An 18,270-nucleotide genomic window follows, 5' to 3' on the forward strand; every position below is an offset into this window, starting at 1 on the left:
AATAAGTACTCCAATGCCAGAATATTAACTTGCCCTAGGTTTGCTTGTTGTTAGTTAGGTAGTGGTAATTTTATTAAACACAATGTTAGGTAAACATAATATAAATTGATATAATAAAGGTGTAAAAAGATACTTTTTGAGCAGGGGTTAAAAAAAAAGCCCAAACCACCTTAATGCTCATGTTACTATTTATAATGTGCTTTCAAGGTGCATCAAATTACCTCAAAGTGATTGGCACACAGAAAACACGGGGCATTTGGGGTCCCTGGGGCAGTTGGCCTGCTTTGCCCATTTGGTAATCCAGCCTCACACAGACCTTGTCAAAATATAATTTCAGCAAAAATGTCTCAATTGACGAGAAAAGAAAGTATCATGTTGCAAAGTTTGTAGCTGTTGTCATAGGAAAGGCAACTGAAAAGTATCTTGAAATATGGAATTAAAATTTCCAATCTCCTCCCAGACAAACATCCATATTGCTACCATAAACGATGGTGTGTATCTAAATGAGGAGTACCTTGAACTCCTCGCCAAGGGCACTGAGGGACAGTGAGTTTAAAAGGGAATTTGCCAAACAACACAACAGGAAGTGTGAAGGTCAAGAGGATCATGCATCATCACTGTCTTTGCATAGACAGCAAGAGTGCCGCTGCACTTTTAACTCCAGAGAATTGATCCTCCTCTTTCAGTGATGACAAGACTTACAAGCCACCGCCTCTCTACACAACTCAGAAGTCAACGGGATTATTCACACTGCTCACAAAGAGCTGTGGCCCTCTTTCCACCTGCACTTAGAAATGCTTCTTACTCTCTGTTAGGAGATCTCGTGCCGCTCATCTGCATTTTCCTTCCAAAAAGACAAATCCATCCTCTGTTCATTCAGAGTCCCACATTTCCATGTTAGAGAAAATGTCAGGTCCTGTCCCTCTAACCTTGTCTCCTAGAAATTATGTTAATGTATTACTAAATTATTTTCCCAATTATGATGTGGTGACAAACGTAGTTGATGGCTCGAGTCTAGGTTTTTTGAGTGAGCGACACAAGGTGTTTGGGTCAGTGGATTTTGACACCAGTGACCGGGGTTCACATCCCGACTCCCAGTTGTGGGTAGGTTAAGTCAACAAAAACGCTTTGGTTGAGGTTAGGGAAAGATTGCAGTTTTGGTTAAATATAAATAAGCACATTGTTTCTGAAGTCACTGTGAACTTTCCCTAACCTTAATAAAGTCCTGTAAGCGCAGGAGTCGAGTACTGTACTTAATACTCTACAAACCTGAGGTACTTATACTTCACTTGAATATGTTGTTTTCATATTACTTTAAACTTGTTCTCATTTCAGAAGGAAATGTAATTATTACTGAATTTACATTTATCTTGCAGCTGTAGTTACTAGTTATTTACAAATTAATTTTTGCTTGCAATACAGGAGGAGCTTATAAAATATGAGGCTTGAAATTCAACTGCCCAAGCTGAAATGATTAATCAATCAGTAATTTGGAATCTATTGGCAAAAATAATTAACATTTCATGGTTCCAGCTTCTCAAATGTGAGGATTTTTTGCTTTTCCTTTTTAATTTTACAAACCAAACAGTCAATTGATTGAAATATGCATCAGATTAATCCTTATTAAAAATTATCATCAGATGAAGTCCTTTGCAAAATATAAAACATGAGCTCCACTTTAACCAAGTACAAGCATAAAACGCTGCCAACATATTAATGGCTGAGTTATCTAATTTAATATCGACATATATATATATATGTTCATAAAAATAATAGTTTAACAGTCCATTGTTCTTTCATCTTTTTTCTTTTAATACTCTTGAGTACAACTTCCTGATTATACTTACATACTTTTACTTAAATAAGATCTTAAATGCAATGTGATATTAGTACTTAAGTAAAGGATCTGAATACTTCCTCTGCCACTGGAACAGTTAATCTAGTCAGCATTAAACTTCCTTCAAAACATATTAGCTGTAGCAAATTTGTTGTATATTGATGTAATTTCTAGAAGACAGTGTTGGTACCTCCCATGACGTTTTCATAGCCCTTTACCTCGATTCACTTTCCATTTCTCAGAATCCCTAATTCCACAGTTGCTGGCTCCTCATGTTGAGATATTTGCAGACATTTCAGCAAAATTGATGTAGCTTACTGTTGTAAGCCAGTTGTCTGACAGCCACATCACCATGGAAGTTAAATATTTACACAAAGAAATCCCAGAGATCCACACAGACGTCTCTCCTGGTGCTTAATTTGCAAAATTCAGTTCTAACGTTGTTTAGATTGTATCACATGCAAAAAGCTCATCATGCCCCCAGGATGTACTAATTAGACTGATAAGGGGTTATTATTTTCTTCAATATCTAGACACAGTCATTCATTGTATCAAAGGGGTCATAATGTATTATTTTTCCGAGTATTAACTTTATCTTACACAGCTACTGTCTTCTTTCATTATATTTTACTATACACATTTGTAGCATTACTCAAAAATATAAGTCCCAAAGCTGTCATTTCCATCCTTTCAATTACATAGTAGAGTTATTACTTGATCAATCAAGTATTTCAAAAAATCTACTCTCAATACTGAACATAGATTTTATTTAGGTTAAGAATTAGCTGCTGATGTCTGTGAAGTTTTCACTTGATTGTGTTTCCAACCCCCTCTCCTGTTTTTTACACTTGTAGTAACTGATCAAATTTTATAGCTGATGTTATCCTTTTTTTATTTAGTGAGAATCAAATAGTCTTTCTGAATTTTACTGCAGTCTTCTTAACAAGCTCTTGATGGAGTGCAGAGTATAAATATCCTGCTTTTTTTCTCCTTTCTTTTTTCTTCCACCTCCACCTCCTCTTCCTCCTCTCCTTCTTCCTCCCCTTTCTTCTTTGTTTTGTTCCTCTTATTATTTTTGCTGTTGGTGTTATTTCTGCTTCTAATTGTAGTGTTTAAGAATGTGACCAGCTTATCTTGAAATGCTGTTTCGTAAGTTAATGGTAATTATGTCGACAACAACTACAACCAAAAAAAGCAGATTTACTTGAATAATTATTTTTGGAATATATTCAGACATTTAAATAATGCAGAACAAAGAACGAAGCAGGAGTAAGAGGCAAAACTGGCAAAGTGAAGACTCAAATATTTTCCCTGCTGTAGAGTCCTTCAGCAAGGCACAAAACGTTAACATTTAACCTGCATGTCCAGCTTTTTGCAATTTGGACTGTTTGTTGTCGGACGTATTAGCTTAATCTTTTTCTCTATAAAGCTGTTCAACCTTGCAGTTCAACCTGTGTAGGAGTGACCTTTCAGATCAACTCTCTGATTAATCACATGTATGCTCAGTGGAGGAATAGCCAATGAGAGATAAGGATTTAGTCTGCATCTGCCATATTCTTTATTAGACTGAATGACCTGTTACTCTTCAAAATCATACGACATAAACATTTTTAAAAGTTATTCGTGTGAAATTCTTAATATCTTAAATTGCAACAATCTAATATTTTAATAAATATAAACTGGGGTTGAGAAGCAAGGACTGAATAATAGGAAATTATCTGAAACTGAGGCAAAAAGAAAACAGCTGGAGCAGAAAATAAGTTTTGCTTCTTGTACATGAGGTACATCAGTGAATTTATTGTCACATTTCTGAGTAGGCTACATATTAAGACAATTAAGATGCATGAAAAGTGATGATAAATGCAAAAAGAAAAAGTGGGGTAAAATGCTATTAAATGTTCAAATCAAAAGCCAATATTTGACTAAAAGTGCCCATTTCTGAATTACACATATTCAGCTAACACATTATTCATCGTGACCAACTGTCATATTTTTTGAACAATCATTTCAAAACGGTAGAGGGTGTGTGCTCATTTCTATCTGACATTGAACTCAAGGAAAATTAAGTCTTAATGGGTGTTGATGAAAATCATGGCAATATAGAATGAAATGTTTTATGCAGATACATGCTTACTCTGATTAAAGTGATGCATGGAATTAATTAACCTCGCCAAAATGACTGCCCACTTAACCATTTGTCAAATTATCTCCATGACTAAGATACTGAAGTTAAAGTACTCAACATTGATATAATGTAATGTCACAACTGCTTTCGTTCAGCACGGCAGAATTAGATGATAATGACTTTTAAGTCATCGTATCAAACACTCTCCCTCTGTAGACGTTGAAGTTTGCTAGAGTTTTGTAGTTTCCTGCTTGGTGGGAAATGGTGGATGCAGTCAGCAGGAGGTAGACTCTTTAACATGCGCAAACCAACACATGCCTGCTAATGAGCTCAACAGAGACATGCATGAGGATTGTGATGCAAGTTGTGTATTTAGCCATATTTTGCATGTTGTTTGTAACATAATGTGCATACAGATGGAGAATGGAGGAGTGGATTGAAGAGTTCCTATCGATGTTTCAATACATTCCCATTGGAATTCATGATAACTAACATGAATTCACACTGACCAACCTTTCTAGAGATTTTGGGTGGAGTATGGCTTTAAACAGCAGTTTCTTCTTTATGACCTAAGCTCTAACGTGAAAGCAATACTGCATCATATCGATGCACTGTGCAAGCTCAGATCATGTGTCACCACTTCTTTGCAGACGTTTTGCAGTTTTTCATGTCTGTTGCCAAGAAGCAGCATCTGCCGACAGTGCTGCCTTTTGAATAAAGTCATTGGACTGTACCAAGGGAAAGTGAGCAGTCACTCAAACCCACTCTAGTGGTCTAATAACAAAAGCAAAAGTTAGAATCTTTGCGAGGCTAAGATTATAAATCATCTGATTTATGGTGACAACGCAGAGTGGGAAAACTCCAAACATAAGCAAACGCAGAGTCCTTGCTGAGAGAGGCTGTACAGCACAGAAGACACTGCACAGGACTATAATGCATGTGAAGATACAGCAATGAAACGACAGTATCCTTATACCAAAAACTGCAGATAATCTATCTTTCTCCTCAGTGGAACGAGGTAGCAGCGTTGTTCTCCATCTGATAACCCAATTATCTCCCTTGCACTGACTCAGATAGAGATCACTGTCAGCGCAAACACACTTAGGATGATAATCTACAACGCTCATAAACAAGTGCAAACGGAAAAGATAATTAGAATTAGATGAAGGGGGCGGGTTAAAGTCAAGAGCTACTTTTATTCAAAAGCTGCTCTGCACGGTAGTGGCCCTGTTGTTTTCGTGCCCTCCGTTAGTGCATCCCCTGACCTCAGTCCAGACACAGGTTTACACACACACACAGGACTGGATTAGTAGGCTGTTGTTCTGGGGATGACCCTCGACCTACAAATCCTATTGAAAATGATCGCACTGTCACACCGTCCCAGATACAGAGGAAGCTCCATATAGGTTAGCTCCTGAAGTGTGTTTGTGACAGTGTTTATGTGTCTGAGAGAATAAAGCAATTGTGTGTTTGTGTTCAAGCAAATCCACAAACTAGACAAGAAGCAAGGATCAATACAATTGTGTTTTTTATCATGTCTTTTCCCTTTGTTGGGTCAAAAAGCTGCATGTCGCCGTTCATCTGTCTGCTCTGACCTGCCCAAGCCCTTTAGGATTAGCTACAGTAGAGGTGATATGTATAGTTATATAGGCTGGAAGATTTTTTTTATCCCCCATGAGAGACTTACGCACAAGGTTATGTTTAAGCCCTTTGTGTGCCCTGTCCTCCTTATCCCACTCTGCCTCCTGCCACCACTCTGCCCCGGTCCAGTATATCTATGCCAGGATACACACACACACACACACACACACACAAACACACTCTCTCTTACACACACACATACAAACATACACACACACAGATCCCGGGCCAACTGCTGCGGCAGGTGGCCCGCACTGCTAAGCCCCTCCAGCAATTATCCTCGCTGGGATCCTGTCTCCACGACAACAGCCGCCATGATGCCCCTGCCATGAGTTACTTCCTTGTTTTCACTTGCGGGATAACAATGTGATTCTAAACACTCATTAATAACTCCTCAAGTGCTCAAGTCTGATTCATCTCTGAGTTATCTCTGCAGCGTTTGTGATTGTGAGACTGTGACTAAAAAATGAGTGTGCTCTCCGACCTGAAAAATCATCTTACAGAAACATCAGCTTAGAAGTGAATTATTGCACTGTTTTTGAACACAACAGCAGTAACAAAACATTACTGGTTGCTTATGGAAATAGAAATCTGCCATTATGCATTTACACTCCAGTAAAGCATGAAGACAATTGTTCTGTGCATATCATCCTGCCTCACTTTTATGAACATTTCTGTCCTCCCAAAATATTTCCAGTCACCGCCTTGCCCGCTGTCTCCTCTTTATTTCTTCCTCCACTTATAGAAGTTTCTAAGGTATATTGCTAGCAAGGGGAATAAAGGTAGGGACACACACTCAGAGAACACAATTTATTTTGTTATGGAGAAACATCAAATGAAATGACCCTCCCATTAAAAAGGCCACAGAGGAGAAGAGAAAGGGATATTGCTTTTTCACTTATAATGTTAATCTTTTATTTTGTTGGAGGGTTTTTCCATCATACCGGAGGTTCTCGTTATCCTGAGTGAAGATGGTGTATCTGTGTGTATGTGTGTTGTTTCCTGGAACAAGTGTACGTGAAGTACATGTGTGGAGTTATGAATCACATACCTGCCTTTTAATTACCAGAAACAGTGATTGTTCACTTGCTGTAAAATGTCTCACTTAGTACAAAACAGCAGTTGGCAAGTGTAGATGTGTCTTAGGTGTGTGTTTGCGTCGGTGTGTGTTGTTTATGTCTGTGTGTGTTCGTGCAAGCAAAAGTAAATGTTTACTGTGAGCATGTATGATTGTGTTGGAGGAAGAGGAGGGAAGAAGGACAGAGCGGGGACACCATGCTGCTCCAAAGCAGCAGCAGTGGCTCGTCCTGCTATGATCACCACAGTCAGACCAGGACGAGTTATATTAGGAACTCTTCCTGGAATTCAGGTACGAACGAAATATCAGGACGAGTTACTGTTTCCTTGAAGTGCACTGATAATGTCAGTTCAGGTAAAAAGCCATTATCTTTTATTGATGTCTGTTATGTTATTAAATCTAAACCAATCACAGAGGAGGAGATGTAGATAAAGTAAGACGGATGAGCTAGGAATGAAGTTTAAGCTTTGAGACAACTGAGATGTGGATTGTGCGTCAGAGATCTTTATATTATTTCATAATTTGCTTTTCTTAAACAGTAGCTCACTGATTTAGCATTACACTCCTATAACATGCTGCTGAACCAGCAATATCTTTTTTTTTTTATTTCATGCATTTAACTTCATTATAAAAACCTGTCGCCTACGTTGCCCACAATGAAACTTGACTGATGATAGTTCAGTCAGAGATTTCAGTGTTGTGGCTACTGTAGCCTCAAGCAGTGATGAAGAGCAGGCTACAGAGGTCTAGTAAGCTCACTTCTCTACATTATCTGTTTGTTTTTCTTTTTCTAAATTTTTGGTCTCCAGCCCCAATTGACACTGACTCAAGTGACATCACCGGAGGCAATTTATCAGGTTTCATGGAGGCTCATCAGGCTTTATACAACTTTTGTCATATGCAGTAATACTCCCCGACACCTGTAAACAGACTTTGATGAGTAATATCAGTACACTTCCCCTTTAATTGAGTAGCTGAAGTATTATTGAAGATGTTTATGGAAAACTTTTTTTTTTACCCACTATTTCCATTGTTGAAGTTTTGGGGAAATGTAGACTTACGGAAGAATGTCAATTGGGGCAAGGAGCATAAGTCTCCTATGGATTTGCAGAAAATTTTAACAGAAATCATCTCCAACATTTGCCTCCGGGTCTGACCGCAAGTAAACAGAATATATTCATTGGAAATTCTGTTAGAAAAGAATTTTTAAAAGATTTTGGAAATAGGAAAATCACACCCTGACCCAACATTGTTTTTGCCGTATGTGGCATTGAATCGCATACAGCATCGATTCTCCTACAGCTTTCTAAACAATTCAACAGAAATAGTCTGAAATACTTACCTATAGGCATTGCCACAGGACTGCTTTCTATGTTTCTTTTTTGAGATTGATTCTGTTGCATTTTAGTTTTTTAGAAAGCTATAGGAGGCTCTTGCTCCTCGCACTTTTCTTTATTGCCAAATCTCTGCAACGGAGGTGGTCAGCAAAATGTAGTCATGAACAGTAATCAAAAGGGACACAAATAGGTTTGACAAAATAATGTATCTAGTCTGTCTCTCCCACACATCAACAAACACTGGCTCTGAAGCTTCAATACATAAGGTCTGTCCTCATCAAACGACTATCAGTCCTGAGATCTTGACTGGAGAGACATGGCGGTTTGCTAAGTTCACCTCTGTCTGTCTAAGCCCCTGCGGCCAATCCCTCTTAGTATCACCTGAGTCGGGGATAAATCTCACTTATAACTATCCTCCGGTTCTGCCAACACATCTAAACACTCTGATCACTTTCAGCTGTGTCCTAATGGGGAAGCAAGCCATGCCATTACATCACTACACCCTCCCCCACCTCCCTTGTTTGTACAGTCACAGTCTCTGTCGCTCTCTTTACTGTAGCTGCCTGTTTCTTTCTCTCTGTTCCCTTCGTTAATTATGCCCTACACTGTCAGATCTGCTCACGCTGTGCCCAAATTCACCTCCAAGGGTGTATTATTAGGACACTGGCCACCTGGGCTATCTTTTACCCCAGGGTGGTGCATCAGGGATGGCCCACTGCTGGGTGTGGGTGGCCCTTTTTGCATGGCCTTGAAGGCCTACTGCTGAGCAGGGCACGCCAGCCGGACCTGGCAGGACTACACTGGGCAGGGAGTATGAGGTATGGCCATAGGCCCAGTCTGGGAAGCACTGATCCACACTACCAGCTGCCATCTTCCTCCCCTTCCTGCATGCTCCCCTTCCGCTGCTGCGCGGCTTCTCTCTCTTCTCATGTCTATTTTTAGAGCTGGCTGATTTCTACCTTCTAAAACAGGCAAATGTGTTGTGGAACAGGAAGGTGTGTTATTTTTTTTTTTTTTGTCTTTCTTAGACATACTACCATGCGCTGTCGGCCAACTCGTGCACATGCTTCACACACACTTGCTGGTCCCCGTTAACGTCACTGTACATTCCTGCACTCATGCACGCACCCCATTTGCATTCGGCTGCTCTCTGTTCCCGGCCCCAAGGGAGACGGCTGATTGAAGGTTTCGGTTCAAAACCAAAAAAGTGAAAAAACAAACAACAGCACAGCGAGACCTTTTTGAATGCAGCATTTTTATATCGACACAGTGTGTACAACTGTGGAACTGTGGTCTGATTTCATCTTTCTGCTTAGCTAAGCTTGGATCTTCCTCACCTCTCCCTCATCATTAACTATCCCCCTCTGCAACACACTGCCTCACCCCCCTCAAACCTCCTTACTCCCTCATCATCAACTGCAAGGTAAGACCCTATAGTAGCTATCATAAAGAGAAACTACTAAGAAACTACTGAAGCTCCAAACACAGAACTAGTGACAGTAGCATCTTTGTCAAAGTGCTGGAAGCCCGTCATATTGAAAGAAGCCAACATGCTGGCCTGTTTGGCTGAGGAGAAAAGATGCTGCATTCCCAGGGAACAAGAGAGATAAATAGAGTAGAAAAAATGCATCCCTGTGGAGATGGAGAGACCAAAAGCTACTGTAAACCAATGCAAGCAGGGGAAGCTACAGTATGCCTCAACATCAAAAACCCCAAAAGTGAATTCTTCCATAGTTTTTATGAACACACTGTAGCACTCATAGGGTGAGAGAAGGGGGTGAAAAAATTATTTTGCATCTTCCGCAGTATGTCTCAAGTCTTATTAAGGATGAGCAGCTCTGCGCACTGGGTGATGCAGTCTTTTTTTTCCAGTACCCTGACTTTCCCTTCACTTGTGGGATTGCTGAATGAGTGAGTGAATGTAAATGTACACCAATTAGATAAGAAACCGGCTTTTCTGTAAAGCTGCCAAATCCGGTGGCAAGAGGAAGAGGAGAAAAAAAAAATTGCTGCTTGCATGAAAATAAATGATCTGTATACCAATAACCCTCAACCAATACCACGTTGGTGTGTCCAAAAGAAAAGGCGGAGAGGAGATGTAATAGCCTTGATTCCCTTCTGAAGTGTGTTCAGACAGATTAATCCTCTTTCAGGGGAAGATAATAATGTAGATAATATCTAGATGCTCTGTGATTCTTAACCCAAAATGTATGCAAAAAATATAGATTGTTACATGCCAGAACAAGATCCGACAAGATGGCCAAAAATGTTTCAAATAAGAATTAAACCCACTCTGCTTTCTCATTATGTAGGAATTTGAGTCTGACATCCCTGGCTTCTTAAGTAAACTTTCATCTCACGGAGTCTTCACTCTCTAAATCCCCAGCTAGTGCGCTAGGGTGCCTTGTTCAATCCCATAGCCGCAGATGACCTGAGAAGAACCAAAACTTTCCACTATAAAGATCCCGTCCGATGTAAAAGTGCTGACTAAGGCCAGACTCTTTCCTGTCGCACCCTCCATCCCTCTCTTTTTTTCTCTCTCTCATCAGCCGGGCAGCACACTCTGGATCCTTGGGATGGAGCGACGCTGGCCAACCCTTGTAAGGAAGCCCATTAAGGAGCCCATCAATATTTCATCATTGCTCACTCAGAAACATAGTTATAGAAGTTTCCAGGCCGGGGCCATTAGGGGGCAGACGTCAATACGTTATGGCAGCGAGCATCTTTCTCCACCCCCCCACCTTTCTCTTGCCTCAGTCCGTCTCCCCTCTCAAGAGAAGTCATCGGAGAGGCTTTCTGAAGACGACAGTGGTTTCCGCTACTTCTACATTAAACAAATCATTAACCATTAGGTATCCAAGGAGCACAATATCCTTTCCTGCTCCTGTCAGATGACCCCGAGTACTGTTATTACTTTCAGTTGGAGGAAGGGAGGGAGACTGGGCTGGAGGGTTGTTTATAAAATCTGTCTCAAGGTAACAAATCTCCAGTCACACAGAATACAAACAGCTAATTAACAGCATGACATGATTGTATAATGTGACATAGACGGGCCTAAACACTCTCTAGAAACGCCTTTTGTGAAATTTTGACTCATGGCTGTTGAGACGGGCCTTGCACCTTCAGCACTCAGTGAGTGGACAACAGTGAGGATGAACTCAAATGTTGTGATTCAAATATAAAACTTTCCACTGAAGAGGCAGGGGGAAGCTTAATTGCAGGCTTCTTAGGATCACAATGATTTTATAACCCTTATTTGAAATTATTACACCTACATTAGCCGGGATGGGAACTAGCCTGCAGGCTAAAGTGTTTTAAATATTGCTGTAGCAGACATTTTAACGAGTTTTCCTGCGGCTCACCCTTCACTGTCCTTGGAACTAAAAAGGTCCGGCCATGTGCATTTTACAAGAGGAAATGTGAGGTCCTCTAGAAGCCCAAATCAAACCGGATCCCAGGATGCCAAGTCCATACTAATGTAAACAACACCTCCAAACCTCTCTGAGGGAGCACGGGCCAAGCCAAGTCATTGCACTCATGTCATCCCTTTTAGATCCCTGTAGCTTAGTGTGAATTCTCCTCTGACCTTAATTAGACCATTTTTTCTGCGAGTCATCACTTTTCACGTTGTCACTCTACATCTTAACTGCATGACCCTTTGATCTTGGTGATTCCCAAAATATTCTTTTTCAACTATTTACACTTTAAACTATATTTTAAGTGTATTTTAATGAAGGTTTGCAAATGTGAAGCACGTTTTCATTGTGTATACTTTCTTTGCACTTTCAAATAATCCTCTTTCTTTATATTTTAAAGTTAATAATTAAAGTGTAAAAAAATGCAATACAAGTCCCGACATGAACTCACCAGAGTGCAGAACCTCTCCGGTGGGTTTCCACATGTGATTCCGGGCGGATCCACCTTGATCCGCATGTAGTCTTTCATGGACGCAGATTTTGGCTGACACGCGTAATACTCCCACACCGAGCCCTCATCCGTGCTCACCAGGGACTTGCACAGTTCGTACTGGCCCAAAGTGGAGGCCAAGCATTGCAGCAGCAGCAGTAATACGGCCTGGAGGAGCATGGCAGGCTGGGGGGTGTTTGGAGCGGGGTCCGGCGCAGGGTGAGGGGGCCACGGAGCTCAGAGGAGAGGTGAAGCGCATGGAGCGGTGATCATAAGGAAATCGTAGATATCCCTACCACCATACTGCTGTACTGTGTGAATGGGGAGGTGCAGGTGAAGTGACACAACTCGCCTCCAGGCTTATAAATTCCCTAAATGACAGGAGAACACTGTATCGGCAACTTTCACTCAGTGTCTCTTCACAAATATCGACGGCCCCCAGAGAGCCGAGAGAGGGACACTTTGTTGTTTTGACGGCTGACTTCCTGAGGAAGATGGGCGGTAGATGGAGAGGCGGATAATGTTACAGAGATTAATCTCGGCATACACTTTAACCATAGTGTTGCAGGGAGTTGGGTGGGAGATGTTAACGCGGATCCATGTCTCAGAGAGCGGTGTCCTGCAGGCAGACAGTGGAGCAGGTCGGGGAAGAGGAAGGAGAGTTTGCTGCGTCTTCAGGTATATCCATTGGACGTTTCAGACTGACGGAGCTCCCCTGATTGTCCTGGGGCAAAATGGGGACAAATGTGAGAGAAGCAGGGAGTTAGTGCGATGAGTAATGAATCATCATCCTGTAATCTCTCTGTAAATGCAGGAATACTCCTGTCATATTTTTCAGAGCACAACGTGAGATGAAATCTATCCTGCACAGTCCTCCTCTTTTGCATGAATAAAAGTTTAATGTCAGTCTTTGCAATATACATGTGGATGGGTGGATCTTGTAGTATAATTAACTCTTGAATTATTATGTAGTAAATTGCGGTGATTAGCGTCACATTCCTCTGCAGGCTATGAGGAGAACTTTTAAGTGAATGTATGGCACAGCCAGCTGATTATAAGGAAGACAAGATTTGGTTGAACCCACCTCAAACCTGCGGTGGAGTCGGCGAAATCTGACATGGAGAGTTGCACATTTAAAAACGCACTAAAAAGCACCGTACTGTGTGGATAACCTTGTGCGTAAAAACACGTGCTTCTGCCGGGTGCCGCCTGTGCGTGCAGGAGTTGTAATTTCTCATATGGGTCTCCATTGCTGGACACGGAGGCTACAGATGTTTATTTAATAAATGCACTGCAAGAAATGTATGACATTTCATAGCCTGGATCATATGTTTTCTTAAAATTTGAGAAAATGTGCAAAAAAGGAGAGAGAATTTCCCTCACAAATTTAACTTGTTAAGAATTTTCTCAAAATAAATGCAATTATCTTGGGAGCTTGTTTACAGGCCTGTCCATCACTCTGTCTTACTTCAGCCTATGTCGTTCATTTAATAATAAACTTTAAGCAAAACAAACTGCAGTGGAAGTAGGTCTTGTCAGATTTATTCACTTAAATTATGACTCGATTTTAAACTGAATACATGAATAAATGAATAAATATGAGTGACATTTTTTTTTTTGCAACGTGGACTCATTGATCATAATCCGACCGTCATCCCACACTGACAGAAAGCCAGGTCCTTGCGCAACATATCCCACGCTACCCTGTGGACTCTGACTTACTTCAGTTGTCAAGTGAAGTCGCCAAAGCAATTTCCTGGCACTGACAGTCTTGTAGGGGTGTGTCAGTTTCCCCCAGTAGTGCATTCCACCCTGCAGCATCGCTCACACTATATGTTTATTATATATTCACACATTAATGCATTAATGCGTTTGTCTAACATTGTGTAAATTAAGCTGAAAGTGTCCTCAGCACTCTGGTTACCCTGGAGTGGTCCAGATATTGTGTGTATAACTCGGAGCAGCTTCTCGGTGCAGACTTCAAAGAGCTTTAGCAGAATGCATCGTGTTGCGAGATGTTTTATCATGTCAGATAAAGCACTTACTTCTAACGTGCATCCGTGAGACGGGTCAGCACTTTGCCAGGCGATGGAGTATGTGCACGTCCCCCTCTTTGGCCAAAAAGATCCTCCCGATCATCCACTGTACTCGTTCCCCGCCGCGGTCCCCACTGTGCTCCCGTTATCTGCCTGCCCGGCTCGCTGTTTGTTTTTGCCTTCTGCCGGATACTTTTTTATCACACCGTGGATGGCTGCGCACGGTAGATCGGTGTCCTAGATCTGGCAACGGCGGGGAAAAGAGGACTGAAATCCAGCGTCAAGGAGTATCAAAAGTATAAAATATTGACTTTGAGCAAATGCTTGTTCCCGCCCTTCTTGCCCCCCTCTCCACCTCCTCCTCTTCCTACTTTACAAGCTCGGGTGTACCCGGGATGCTCAAGGGCAGAAAGAAAGAGAGAAAAAAAAGGCTTTATGGAAAATATCACCCACCCTCCCTCTCCTCTCCTCACTCCCTCCCCCGCTCTCTCTCTCTCTCTCTCTCCCTCTCTCTCTCTCTCTCTCTCTCTCTCCCTCTCTCTCTCTCCCTCTCTCTCAGTTAATGCCGAGGCTAAATCCTTTTACCATCACTTTCAATCACTATCTGAGCTTTTATCTGCTCCAGTCCTGCTGCCTGAACCGGGGCGGTGCAACTTCCCTGCTCCGCTCCTGCTCCAAACTGTTCCCCACCAGGTCCGGTCTGCACCTTCCTCGGCTTAAAGGACCAGCAGGAAAAACTGGGACCCGGTGTTGTTTTACTCTCGCCTTTAATGTCCAGATGTTTAAAACGCGCTCTGCACGATGCTTTAATGGAGGCTGAACTCCCTGCATCAAAAAAAAATTTATATTCCTTTAATACTATCCCGGGACTTGTAGCGTGTATGCGGTGCAATATAGTGACCTTATCCTACTTTATTGCATTATTCATCTCCTGTACAATAACCTTAAAATTCCGTCTAACATTAAATAACACAATACTTTGTGGATATATTAACTTTTTTTTCTGTGGTTTCTCCAGCCTGCAATATATGTCATTTTAATTCTCGATAGGATTATTATGCAGAATTATGAGTGGATCTGAACTTATAGTTTAATTATATGCTATAGTTCACATTTAAACAGAGCCGATACAAGGCTGTGTAATGCTTTCATCCTGCAGCAGAGCCACATAACTAGCATAACTCTAAACACAATTTGTCAGTTTCACCAGATTTCTGTTGTTGTTGTTGTGGTTGTTGTTAGAATTTCTATTGTTCAGTGGTCTATTGAGTTGCAAACAGCATTATAGGAAAGCAGAAAATGTATGTGTTCCTTACTGTGAAGTGAAAAATAGATTTTCGAAGTTTGAGTCCTGTGTCCTTGTGTTAGTTGTGTACAAAATAATAATTGTTGTATCTCTCTCTTTTCTTTACTTGTAAAATGTAACAACATTTTGATAGCTCATCTTGAACTCAGGGCAGTTGCATAAATGTATAAAATGTGGTTTGGGGTGACTAGCTAACTGTTAATTAGTGGGTAGGTAGCAGAGAAATGTGGCTGGTGAGAGTTAAAATTTCAGCTAGCAAAAACCAAAGACTACAGGCATTCACTACATCTGCGAGTGTCCTACAGTCTTTGGTGACTGAGTGAGTGGTAGAGTTGAGTGAGTGATGATGTTACACCATTGTGCAAACAGTTTCTATTACATCTTCAGGGGGTGTCACTGTATTTCCTCAAATAGTGAGAAGGGCCTTTATTTACCGTAACGTCAGAAGGTAACAGGCCTTTATTTCTAATTCCCTCAGTTTGATAAGTATAATTGGTCATAGTGGTATTTTAGTACGAAGCCTGGTTTTGATCCTCATCTGTTTGCCCTGTTAAAGTTACTGCATTACATATTAATGCAAACTTCAAACTTTATGTAACTGTTTCAAATTAAAAGCCCTACAGTGTTTCAGTGGACTGAAAACCTTTATTTCTTAAGAGGGCTTTTATTGCAGCAGTAAGTGTATTGTCTAATTTCCGTTTGCTGGCGTTTCTGTTTACATGCTATTCAGATGTGCTAGTTTCTTTAGCTTAGCAGTTATAGGTGGCTTCCCTCTCTCCCTCCCACTCCCCTGCTCTCTCTTGCTTGGTGGGTCTTATGTTTTAGTTATTCCTCTGCCTCCTTTAGCAATAATTGTATATGTAATAAATGTAGTTTATTTGCCATAATTGAGTGAATTGGAAGTGCGGTTCTGCTTCGTGGCAGCTCCTGAGCAGCAGAGATACATGGCGCAACACATGGTCCAGTCATTTACAAACTTTAGGTGTGGTGTCTGAAAATGTGGGCATTTAGGATGCAGGGTGGTCTAATTAAAGACACTATCGAATTGCAGCTTAGTTGGAGCTTGACCCTTGGCCTCTGCTCCATCCATCCTTCCCATTCTCGTGAATGCTATATCTCAGGAACGCCCTGAGGCAATTGCTTCAAATTTGGCACAAATATTCACTTGGTATCAAGGATGAACTGATTAGATTTTGGTGGTCAAAGGTCAAGGTCACTGTGACTCTTTTTACAGGGGAAAATGCTTGTAATGATCGCAGTTATAGTGACCAACCATCAAAAAGCACGGGGCAGAATCACTCCTGTGCAAATGCTGTTTAAATAATGTGCTCATAGTAATGAGGTGGTCTGCTCACAGTGTTCCTTTTGGGTCTTTTCATACATGACAACATATGGAAGAATTTAAAAGTGTTGTCCACACAAATGTCTAATAGGATAAAATTATGTAAAAATGATAAAAGGTCAAAGGTCAACTGTGACATCATAATGTTCTGTAAAAACACTTTCCTGGCCATTATTCAATGCCATTACTCAGGAACAGAAGTGGAGATTGTGCCCATATTTCGCATTTGGTCGGACAGAAGCGTTTTTATTGGCTGCTAAATCAGAAAAGAACTATAGAAATACAGTTTATTTCACTCACAAATTTATGGATAATTTTGCACCTTCAGGTATTTAAAAATGAATTGATTGACAAACAAGAAAAAGCAAATCACTCTCTGGTTGACATGGTCACAACTTGTAGACAAGAGCTGTGAAACTTTATATAGACAAGTGTGTGCCTTTCCAAATCGTGTCCAAAGATAAACTCCACCTGTCAAAGATGATCAAGAGAAATGGGAAGCACCTGAGCTAAATTTCAAGTGTTGTAGCCAAGGGTCTGAATAGTTATGTAAGTGTGATATTTCAGTTTTTCCTTTTTCTTTTTCTCTTTTTTTCTAAAATTCTGTTTTCACTTTGTCATCATGAGGTATTGAATGTAGATTGATGAGGGGAAAAATGAATGTTTTTGATTGCAGCACAAGGCTGCAACATAACAAAATGTGAAAAAGGTGAAGGGGTCTTAATACTTTCCAAATGCACTGTGGCTTATATGAAGGGAAAGATTAATTAATACTGCTTGGGACCTGCCGCAACATCAAGAACCCCAAAGGCTGCCCACCTAATTTTGGAAACCACTGAAGTAACTAACACTAACACAGAAACAGATGTGTATAATGAGTTCATAGTGAGTCAGGACACTGTAATTCACACTTCAGAGGTGAATGACATCCATTTGGGCTTACATAATTCACAACTCTGGTCTGGTTTTAAGGCAACAGAAGAAGAAAGAGGCCAAAAGACAAGGGGGGCAGAGGGAGAAAGAGATGTACGATTCAGAGGAAATTATGAACCTCTATATGAAACACTGGCAGCACACCCAGGAGAGGATCGATAGTTTGTCCTTGCAGGGCCTTTTCCACTCTTTTCGCATCTTTGAGACGAGTCTTAACCCTTTTTCTACCTCTAAGTTTTTTCAGAGGAGAGGACCCCCCCTTCTATGAGCAGGGCCAGACTGAAAGACAAATTCCTCCTCAGTGATCAATAGAGCATCAAACATATGGCATACGCATCTGTAACCGGCTCTTGAAATAGAATAACACAGGCCTTTAATCGACACTGCACTAAAACTGAGGGAAAGAAGGGGCCTGCTGGATTTGTCAAACAGCTTCTGAGTCAAAGATAAAACAAACTGCACGGCGTTTGTCAGAGGTTGAGAAAAACTCTGTGTGAGTGATTTAAAGCAGATTTAAATCATCACTGATTCAGCGACGGTCAGAGAGTGTCTGCCGTGCCTGAAATGTGACTTAGTATGATTAAGCTCCAAACATTTATTTCACAAATGGATAAGGATTACATGAGTAGGCAGGGAAGCTGATTGCATTTTGTGCAGCCGCTATGATTTACTGTTCCCTCTTGTGTCTCTTGACAAAATCATGATCATATTTAGCCAACTACACATCTG

The 18,270-nt window shown here is 41.0% G+C and overlaps 1 protein-coding gene across 1 annotated transcript in view; it reads right to left on the reverse strand.

The window, feature by feature from the left end:
- ntng2b (netrin g2b) overlaps positions 1-14,374 on the reverse strand; it is a 64,895-nt gene extending 50,521 nt beyond the window's left edge. Inside the window, exons 1-2 of the mRNA XM_023423946.2 lie at positions 13,970-14,374; positions 11,886-12,648 (exon numbers count right to left, since the gene is read on the reverse strand). Coding sequence (XP_023279714.1) covers positions 11,886-12,104 — 219 coding nt within the window. The 5' untranslated portion in view covers positions 12,105-12,648; positions 13,970-14,374. The remainder of the gene's footprint in view (positions 1-11,885; positions 12,649-13,969) is intronic.
- Positions 14,375-18,270: the final 3,896 nt, after the last annotated feature.

The sequence above is a fragment of the Seriola lalandi genome, unplaced genomic scaffold (assembly GCF_002814215.2).
Source record: "Seriola lalandi dorsalis isolate HSWRI2012SDOR001 ecotype SW California unplaced genomic scaffold, Sedor1 jcf7180002054695, whole genome shotgun sequence".
In the NCBI taxonomy this organism is placed as follows: domain Eukaryota; kingdom Metazoa; phylum Chordata; class Actinopteri; order Carangiformes; family Carangidae; genus Seriola; species Seriola lalandi.